The sequence below is a fragment of the Natator depressus genome, chromosome 8 (assembly GCF_965152275.1).
Source record: "Natator depressus isolate rNatDep1 chromosome 8, rNatDep2.hap1, whole genome shotgun sequence".
NCBI lineage: Eukaryota > Metazoa > Chordata > Testudines > Cheloniidae > Natator > Natator depressus.
In genome coordinates, this window is record NC_134241.1 from 46,047,168 (window position 1) to 46,057,887 (window position 10,720).

Here is a 10,720-nt window from a genome sequence, read left to right on the forward strand (position 1 = left end):
TATGTCATCCCAAGTCCTCTTCTTTTTCCTCCTTATCTGGCTCAGATGTTTCGCGGGGGTGAAGGGAGAGCCCCTCAAGGCCACAACAGCAGTAGCTGCAGATAAAACACACACAGGTACCATTGTCACTATAGTCACCACAGAAAGCAAAAGTTAAGATTCAGAACTCCCCTCCCTTGCTCCCCTAAAGTTTTGAACAGGACATGCTTATTAACACTTCTGCTTTGGAGTGTTTGTGCACGGCACCATTCACTGCACCATGGAGAGTATGGCCCACCAGGGGTGAGTGGAGGTAATTGCTCAGCTGCATGAAACTATGAGCACAGGGAAATGGCACTGAATACTGGCACCAGCCGTGGTGATTTTAGCTGATATCTCACTCCTGAGAATAACCAAGGCACAGAGAGCACAGCTGCTGCTGGCATTCTGAAGATTCCTGGGCCCATATGCTGCTAGCCTGTTTACTGCAATGGTGTCAGCCAAAGTTATCACTGACTGGCGTGGGAAAGTGTCCTACCACAGAGGAAGAAATAAGGCTGCCATCACTGGAAGCCTTTGGGAGAGGATTGCAGAGTACCTCCATGGAAGTTTCATCGAGATCTCAAGGGGATTCAAGGGATGTCCCTGTGTACACAAACTGTTCCACATGGTCCATGCCCCCCTCCCCCGCCACACACACACACCTAACTCTACAGAGGAATGAAAAGCAGATAGCAACTCCACCTCTCTTTGCTGTACTGCTACCTCTTCTAGTGCAAGTAAATTAATGACAAGGTGATAGCTGTGTTCTGTTAAATTGGGGGTGCCTTCAGTACATCACTGTAATGGGGAAATACAATTACACACTTACCGGAGGTACCTTGCCCTGCATTGGACTCGCCCGTGCTCCACTGCCAGGACTGACTGGACTGGAGTCTCAAACAGGTCCTGGCTTCGGGCATAGCTGGACCCCCTGGTTGCAAGTCCTCTATCCTCCTCTGCTTCCTCCTCCACCTCCTCGTCCTCGCTGTTCATGCTGTGATGAGGGCTCCTCAGAGGTATTCACAGTGGTGCGTGGGGTGGTGGTGGAGTCTCTGCCTCTTTGTAAAAGCAGCTGGTCTGCAGCTCAGCACCAGACTGACTGTTTGCCTCCCTGGCCTGCCACAATTCCTTTGCTTTCATGCAGTACTGCTGCCGATCCCTGTTCTAGCCCTTCTCCTGTATCCCTCCTGCAATCTGCTCATAGAGGTCCAATTTTCTACAGCTGTTCTGCACAGCCTCTTCTCCCCACAGGCCCAAGCCAGAGCACGGCTGGAGCACACAATGGAGAGCTGCTAGGTGTGCTCACCAAGCTGGACAATCAGGAAAAGGCATTTCAAAAATTCACAGGGCTTTAAAAGGGAGGGGTCCTTCTGGTCACTCTGATGTTGGGCAGTGGAGTTCACAATGGTGACCAGAGTGGTCAGTGTCAGGCATTGTGGGACAGCTGCTGGAGGACTGTTAGGATAGACAGAAGTATGCAGTGGCTACATTCATGCTGCATCAACCTCAGTACATCAATCAGGGCTCAGTGTGGTTCAGGGACATGGTGTTACTGCGTCGCCATAATGGGGCACTCACATCACACCAGGGGGAGACTAATTTAAATGTAGACACATGCACAATTAGATTGATGCAAGGTGGCTCTTGTCGACCTAACTTTGTACACCGGGCCTCAGTCTGATTCTAAAATCAGCCAGCAGCATAAGCTCAGATATACTCGACAAGGAGAAAACAGCAGCCCCGGACTCTGGGGAAGCTCAGTTCTCCAGTATCAGCTCAAAATGTCACCCTATCAGCTGTGTTAGTTTAACAGCTTCAGCGGAGTTTACTTTGGGTATCAGGGCGAGAAAACCCAAAGGCAGGTTTTCAGTGTTTCCCCAAGTCTCCCTCCCCAAGTCTGGTTTGCCTCAGCAAAAAACGTGTGTCTTGGTAACACTGAGACATAAATAGTCTCTTTTTTCTGTACTTTGAAATCTGCTGATGAGAAGTGCAATCTGAGAGCGAGTTACTAAAGTAAATAATAACAACAACAACAACGGCGTTGATTTTGGTGTGGAAGTTCAGACTGATGGGATCTCTGGGAGTTGATTTTTGACTTTCAACTGAAAATAAGGATAGCATTGTGGCTAAACAACATTTGCAGGTTACACTTGCTGTATTTACCTTCAATCAAACAAAACACAATAACGCGCTAATACTAAATGATTACTCGAGTTTGCCTTTTTGGAGCTGAAGAGTTAGTACAGTGATCGACCCTGAGCAATGTCTTGCTGGAATATTACAACCTCTTCCGCCCCTCATCTCCGCGGCTGCTGCTATAACCCCGCAGGAAGCTGCCAACTCAGGGGCACATCCAGCTTCATATATTTCTTCCTCAGAAAAAGAAAGTCCCTTTTAAATCGGATTTCAGGCAGAGCCCTGGAGCTCCGAGGAGTCTAGAGAAACTTAAGGCCTGATTCAAAGGTTGTTGACTTTAGTAAGATTTTTTTTCCATGCAACTTCGGAGCCAGCCTTCCCAGCAGAGCAAGCAGCCCCCATGCAATGCACACAGGGGATCCTCAGAGGAGTAACCAGCGCGGCAAGTGCATCACTTACCATTTCAGATTGGGGGCTGACACGATGCAGCTCCCTGAATGGGAAGCGATCTCTGCTAAGCGTCCAGGGAACTGGTGCTGCAGTGGGGAGGGAATTCAGCCAACGCGCGCCCCGCGAGCGAGCTTCACGCCGCAAAGAGACATATTCGCATCAGAGTGCTTTAGCGAGCAGGGCTTTTAGGTCCGTCCTCTGCCCCCCGCCCGCCTCCAGCAAACCTGTAAACGCAGGCGACTGGGGGTTAAGTACAACAGCCCTTTATAAAGTAGCAAGCGCCTGGAAATGCTGTTTTAAAGGAAGGCTTTCTTGTTCGGCAGGGTGCATTAGTCACTGACTTTCAGATGGGGCTTGAGCGCCTAAATCCCTTAGCGTTTGAAAATCTTCCTTCCTCGATTCTTCTTTCCTTAGACACCCCAAAGGGATTGCAGGGCTAAACCCCACATCGCCTTACTCACCGGAGTAAAGCTTGCTCACAAAGGCGTCCCGCGGAAGTCGCTGCGGGTGCTTTTGCTGTGGGATCGGGCCCTCCATGGGAATTCAGCTTCTTTCTAAAACGATCTCATTTCACCGGATCGGTAATGAGAGGTACAGAACTAACACCGGTGGCCTAAAGGGCCAGTGGCTTTATTCAGATCCAGCCACCTCTAAAATCAAATTCGATATTTTTTTAAAAATTCCCTGCTCTGTGCTGCTTCGCTGGATAAAATATGAGCCAATCCACGCACCCTGGGTCCGTTTTAGTTGGGTACATTCACTGGCTGGTGTGGTTAAGGCTAAGCAACCCCTTTGTATAGCTTCCAGCCATAGAATTTCAGGAGGAAGAACCCTACCGAGCTAAGGAGATTTTTGGACCACATAGACATTAGGTTACATTAGTATACATACAATTATTTAAAATCAAAGTGTGTCATTTTTTTAAATGCCAACAATAGCAAACGAAAAGGTAGCAGATTTGGGAAGAAATGACAACGTTAAATATGGAAACGATTGGGACTGTTGGAAGGATAGATAGATAGATAGATAGATAGATAGATATTCTTGTTGTTACTGTAGGTTTGTCTATTTAATGTGTAAACCCTTGCAGGTTAAATAGCAAAGACTAGCTGCTATTCCAAATGGAAAAACTCCTATCGCATGTCACTGGAGCCAGGATCTGGCCCAGATCTCCAGGCCCCGTTGGCGTTCACAAAAGCGTTGGAAGCACTGACTACAAAGATACTAGACTTTTAAAAACTCCAGCGACTTTTTAGCGCTGTCAGAAGCAGGGCTGGCTGGAGGTTCCATTGATCTGGGCCGGGGTGGCTGTTCTGTCTAATCCCTGCCCGCTTTGTAAATGTTTGGAGACTGGCTGGAGGAGGAAACGCAATCCTTATCCAAACAGTCTTTTAACCTCCAGTCCTCTCTGCCCGGTGAACGCTTTGTATGAGCCTGTCATAAACCTAATTAATGACCCTTGTTACTTAATCTGAAACGGGGCTCCTGGCAAACAGACAAGCCTCTTGCCGCCGCACAGAACGGATTTTGAAAACCATTTTGGTCCCAACCTAAATTCAGCTCGACGAGTTTCTCTCTCCTGCACCGAGAAGTCACTACGGCGCAGCTGCGTCATTTAACTTGTTTGGCCTCAAGAGGACATGACACGCGCCCCGCTTTCCATGGCTCTCTTTTCTTTTCTTACAGCAAACGAGAAAGAAAGTGGAATACACAGAATGCTAGTCGGATGCTGTGGATTTTGTAGCGGTGGTTGAATAGAGGTGTTCGTCTGTAAATCCTATCGGTTTAGGAAACATGGGAATGTAAGAGCTGCAATTCAGATATCAGGGTGGTTATTTAGCCCAAGTATCAGAATGAAACCTGGCATTTCATAGTGTATCGTCAGTTCTTCTAGGAGGCCAGATTGGGGAATTGTTGGAATAATCCCTGAAATAGACCAGCAGCGATCCATGCGATTCCACTGCTTCTCCCATGCGGAGCCCTCACTACAGTCCGGACATTCCAATTGACTTAAGGGGCCGGATTTTGCCAGGGGCTGGGTCCCTTCCGTGTGAGATAGGTGGATCTCTGCAGTCCCAATCCCAGTCCCAAACCCCCCTCATTCGCCGCGCCCCGGCAATAGAGTTTTGGGCTCCCGGGGAGAGACATCGGGGTAACGCGCAGAGATTGGGGACAGCGTTGTAAATCCGTCCCCCCCTCCCCCCGGGTCTCTCCATGCGGTTCCTTTTCACATGATCTGTAACATTTTCCAGGCTCTGGGTGTATTTGCCGCTGTGTTCGTTCTCCACCCTTCAGTAAAAATTTAACAACTGTAATGATCTCACAGCGCCATACGTACGTTTGATAAGCTTGTTTGAGAAACAGGCCTATAAAATGCAACCTCCCAGCAACTAGATGCCACATTTGTGCCTGTCTGTTGTTAATTGCCTCCCTGGGTACGATAGTTAAGCAGATACACTGGGAACGTGCTACATGGTTTCATGCTTTGGTTAGATGGTTACTGGAAACCAGACAACGTTATTTTATGTTTTTAATTTAACTATCCCTAATAGCGTTTGCAAAGCTGTATGGAGACAGTCAAAGAAAGTATGACACCACACTAAATAAAGTTGCCAGATATAAATATTCCCCCAGGGCCTGAGTTTTCGCTGAAGTCAACGGGAACTTTAGCACAGTCTTCAGTATAAGCAGGATCGAAGCTTTAATAATAGCCGCTAACGGAAATATCCGTTGGGAGATAAATGATGAGCTGTGGCATTAATTATGGCACGCTGGGAGGGATTTTAAAAACGGATTGGGGCTTTGAAATCTGCAGGAATGTTCTCTGTGTAAACGACCAGACGTGGCGAAACTGGGAGTAGGTCTGCGAGATCCGTTTGTGCGTAAAGGAGAATTTCTCGCCACTGTAGAGGATGGTATTTTAATGTGCGCTCTGCTAATACGAGCCATGTGATCCGAAATTAGAAAAGAGTTTGAACTAGTATGGAGACGAACGACAGATGCATTATAAAGTGGGCTACATCGCATTTATAAACCGGATCTGTATGTTGTAGCTGCATCACATCGTATGACAATTTCCTAGAGGAAAATAACGATCTCAGGAATTGTATTCCTAGTTAATAAAGCATTTATCTCGCCGTGCGGACAATAGCTCGTGCGGCTGGATTGGAGCACTCCATGGACTCTGGTTTGCCCACCTACTTTCTTTGCAAGACTTCCGTCTCCAAGCACAAGTCCCGCTCACTGATGCATTTATTCTCGCACATCAAAACGACCCCTGATTTGGGAGAAGTCATTTCACTCAAGGTGTCGGTCCAGGAGACACTCGCTTACGGTTCGTGCTGTCCCTGCGCTCAGATGATTAATATCTTCCCTTTAATCCCTTTCTTCGTGACTAATAGATTCCCCCTGCCAGCGCTCCGATTTGTTTCCGTGTCTTGGTAGGGGGACAAACAGCCCAGCTCCCACTTCAGCCTGGTGTCTCTAATTGACTTCTAGTCTACCTTTTTATGGCGACATGTGCTTCTCACAAAGCTCTTATTAGGACAAGCTGCTTTCACTAATTGAGAGTTGCAGAATGCGGAAGGCAGGCTGGATTTCACATCCACCAACTCCAGGGGATTCAGGGAAGGAAAGGTTCCCTGCACACTCTGCATCGGGTCCCTAAGATCAGATAACCAAGGCAAACTAGTCTCCTCCTCAGAAGAGGATACCATTTCTAACCGCCGCTGAGCATCGCAGATCCCAGGGAAGCGCCAAGAAGCACGTGAAAGGCTACCTAGGGAGAGATCCTGTACCAGCCCTTGTGCGCAGTGCTAACTCGGCCGAGCAAAGATTACGCAAGGGCAGAAGGGCTGCCGGACTGAGCTGTCGGAGGAGTTATTCCGATCAGCTGGAAAAGCAAGGCACGTGCAAGTGCCAATTAGGAAGCTGATTAATTGTGAGCTGCTAGGTCACATATGATCAGTACCATGAGCTTTACGATTGCAACTCACACAACCGAAATAAATAAATAGCCCCTTCCCAATTAGAGTAAAAGCAACACAGGGAAAAAATTAACTCACCAACTGTTTAAAGCACCGCCTCAGGGGCAACTAAGGCAACCCTTTTAATACCGATACCGACATTTTTTATAAATGTGCAGGAAGATCCCGACGGGAAAGTTATGCACGTGGAGGGCTCGATTGGGGGCGGACAGGACACGTTTAACGACACGTAGCTACACATGGCTCAGCTTTCTCGTGTATTTCACTCGCTCTCTGCCATCTGGCAATGAATTCTCGGACTTAGGGGCGACTTTGGCATAGAGGGACAAGGCCTAAAGCCCTCACCAAGGCAGCTGACTCTAAAAGGATATTTTAAATCTATCTGAGGTGGGCACAAGGAAAGCTGCTCTCAGGCGTATATGGTCAGTACCTAGCCAGTATATAGTCAATACTAGCCTCCTTCCCTGCGTTGATGCGTGTAGTTTACCACCACAGCACCACCGCTAGAATCGCCCACAGTCAAGTCAGCAAATATTAACCTGATCCCCTCCCCGCAGCCTGCCTTAGCCATGAAAGAGCAGACGACTGAGAGGAGCTCAGTATGTCCATTTCTGTTGTGCGTCGCAGAACTTCTGAAAGATCCTGTCTACTGAAAAGAAACAACCACAACTTAAGTCTGGATGGATGGCTAGATCAGTAATGTACGCCTGGTGAAAAAGCAGTTGGCTTTTGCAACCCTGTGCCCGAATGAGGTCTTCTGTACTCTTCTTGTTTCCAGTTTTGCACATCAGTCAAACGCAATGTTTGTAAAAGTTGCATTTTTTTCATTCACTTGCAAACACGTCCCAAAGCGAATGTGGTTTCTCTGGGTGGCGGGCTCACACAGGAGCAAAGCTCCTCAAGCCTGTAGCCCCCAGGCTGGTGGGCAGAAGGGGGAGCCTCGTGCAGGGATGGATGGGGGCGGGGGGATGCACCCGTGAATAGCGGAGCCAGCCGGGTACAGGGCGCACTGCTTTTGGGGTTAGCTTTAATCGTGTGGCTGGCTTCAATGCATCTATCCGCGCGGTGGGTGTTGCTGGGGCCTCTTTCAGCGGGAAAGGTGATCTGTTTGATCCTATCAGAAAGGTGCAGGAGTATTCCTGTGTCCCCTTCCCCAGCAGCCACAGTGGCTCCGTTACAATCAGCGAAATCGCCTGGCCCATCCCCTCAAGCCAGACACTCGCCGCACTGATCGCTTGTTGTCCTGCCCCAGCTCTGCCGCTGTACAGCGCCTAGCACAACGGGGCGCTGGGGCGCTACTAGGGCTCCTGGGGCGGCCCTACAGTAAATAATGGCCCTACCTGCGTCTGAGCCATTCCCTTTGAAAATAAGAGAGATGGACATTAAGGTAGCGTCGGGACCCTGTGGCTGGGATGTCCCAAGATTTACTCCATCAGCCCTTAACCCAAAGTCCCCGGGTTAAATCCATGCTCGGTTCCACCCGGGGCCGGTGGGGCGGCTCTGCCGGGCAGATAAAGGAGGCGGTTTGGGGCGTCCAATACAGCAAAGGGGGAGCGCTGATTAAACCGGCTCCACAGCTCCGGCCTGCCCCCCCGCCCCACACACACACACCCGAGTTGGCCTGTCAGGACTGGAACCGCCCATGCCTCAGTATTAAACCTCTGTCCATTCAATCGGGCAGTGCCGGTAAAACCAGGCTGGAGCGAGCGTTTCTGGCCTAGCCGGCTTCGCTCCGGCAGCAACCCCCCTCCACCCCAGTAGAGACTGGATTGAAATCCCGATCCTGTTCCCAATGGCAAAGCGCCCCGGAAAGAGCCAGCAAGTAGCAGCTACTCGCGATCCGATCCTGCTCCCACTGGAGTCTAGCAGGGTTCCGGCTCTTAGGTGAGAGCAGAGGACTAGGAAATCCATCCCCACCCTCTGGCTGCCCCTACTCTTCGGGCTTCAAACCCTCTTTGGAAGTGTTTACTCGTGTTTAAAAATAAGAAATTTTGTCCTGTATCTAGAGTGCCAGAGACATCCCCTAGCTCCAGTTCTTTCTTTTAGGGCCATCCACAGCGCGTTCTGGCTGCAGATGACCTGGGACAAAGGTTTTTAAATCAGCAGGAAATAAACTGAAGAGCTCATACATTAAGATTGGCCAGTATGGGAGAAGAAATCCGTGTCTCCCACTTGAATGGGGCATCTGCTTTTCCAGCTAGTTACTACGTAAAGGAGGAAGGATTTATTTTTCAGAATGTACTAGGACAGTCAGGTTTTACTACTTGAGGGTGGAACAAAAAGCCAATCTCCTTCTCCCGAGTAAAGGGACATGAAGATGAAGAAATTATAGTAAAACTAAGCATCCTACCAGGGCAAAGTCTGCTGGTTTGTTCCTTTACATTTCCACTCAAATTTAAATACACATTGAGACCCTAAAATATAGTTCTCTTTTTAGTGAGTGAGAGAAAAGACAGGGAAGGACGTTCTTTGGTTTGCTGTGATATTTTAGCGATGTACTTGTGTAATATTGTGCTGCTTGTGTTGAGGTGGATAGGGGGAAGGTATCTACAACCGGTGGCTCCAATGGCCTTTTCCCAGCCCCCCTCCTGGCCAGTCCCAGAGATTTATTAAAACCCTTCAGGTTCCAATAAGTATTCTTATTTTATAGTTCAATTTACAAGACTTCTTAATTAAAGACCGATTCGGATGGAATCCGAGCTCTGATTACTGATCCCTTTTCAAGGGCAGTCATTGCCGAGCGTGGAAAGGTGTCAGAACCCCTGGATGCGGCTTTAGATGCGGATTTCACCCCTCCGCCAACCCCCCTACACAGCGCGGTGTGTCTGCCCTGCTCCCTGGGTACTAACTCCCACCCGCACCCCTGCTGCAGCCACCCCCTGTGCGATTAACAACCGTGCGTTCCCGGTGAGCACGTCTCCCCAACCTCTCCTGCCAGACGCACACGGTCCCTCCCCAGCCCAGCCGCCCGATGTCCCGCTTGTGGCACTGACGCCAGCGCCTGACTTCCCCGGGACCATGTAGCCGTTCCCCACCAGATACTGGCTCCTCTGCCCGATCCAGCAATAACTGCCATTGCTCACTTCCAGCCGGCCATCTCCAAGCCCTTCAGGCGCGCAGAGCTCAGACCGAACCCCCAATCCGACTCTCTCTTTCCAGGACAAGGACATGTCTTCCCCCAGAGTAACGCTCCCTCTGCTAAAGGACACCGCTGGAGCTGTGGGATAGTGTAATTATGGCAGCTCCCCCCGCCCCCCCCCCAAATTAGTTTGATCACAGGCTGTGCCCTGCGCGCTACCACCTGCTTTATCTGCGCCCCTGAGTTGCGCGCGGGGGAGCCCAGGTCTCACTTACTGTCCTGCTGCGGGGTGTCGCTGCCGCTGGTTAGCCCCGGGGATTCCAGCAAGCTTCTGCCGGCTTCCCCTACGCTCTCGTCCGCCTGAGCCGCCACCATGTCTCCGGCTTCCTCCAGATCCAACAGGTGACTGACGGAGAAGTTCTTTTTGGCCTGTAAGTTGTCCAGGTTGCTGGGGTTCTCCAAGCGGGTGGCTAGGACGGCCTGTCTCTCCATGATGTGGGCATAGCTGGAAGTCATGGTTTCCTCCAAGTCTTAAAGGGAAAGTGCAGGCAAAAGAGGAGGGAGAGAGGGTGGGGGGGAATACAAGGGACCCTCCCCAAAATCTCAGACGCTGCCCCGGAGCAGGGGCGCTCCCTGGGCTTCCTTCGGCAGGTTCCAGGGGGCGAATCCGGCCTCCCTCTGCCTAGTTCTCACGCGAAAGTGACACAGAAAGCGAGAGAGAGAGAAGGAGGGAGGGGATGGGGGAGGGGGGGAGAGGAATCGAAACGTGTCTTTCAGGAGAAGCGGCGTATTCCCAGGCAGGCACCAGCAGCTAGAGGCTTGTCCCGGCTTTAAACCATCTCCAAGAGAGCGCGCTGCCCCCTTTGCGCTCCTGGTGAGTCTCAGGAGTGACTGAGGTTTCAGGTCACGGGTGCTGATGTCTTGCAGATGTACTCGCGAGTATTAACTCTCACCGAAGGGAAGACGAGGGTTTTCAGGAGTCCGAAAGAGCCCCCCCCCCCCCGTCCTCCTCGGTCCCCGGTCTCGCTCTCAGTTGCTCTCCCCCTCC

At 50.4% G+C, this 10,720-nt stretch overlaps 1 protein-coding gene across 2 annotated transcripts in view; it reads right to left on the reverse strand.

Moving 5' to 3' along the window:
- The window catches only part of PRRX1 (paired related homeobox 1), an 82,116-nt gene extending 71,775 nt beyond the window's left edge, over positions 1-10,341 (reverse strand). The window contains exon 1 of one of the 2 annotated variants that reach the window (XM_074962168.1): positions 9,948-10,341. In XM_074962168.1, the coding sequence (XP_074818269.1) occupies positions 9,948-10,188 (241 nt within the window). In that variant the 5' untranslated portion in view covers positions 10,189-10,341. The remainder of the gene's footprint in view (positions 1-9,947) is intronic. The other variant, XM_074962169.1, reaches the window with a different exon arrangement.
- Positions 10,342-10,720: the final 379 nt, after the last annotated feature.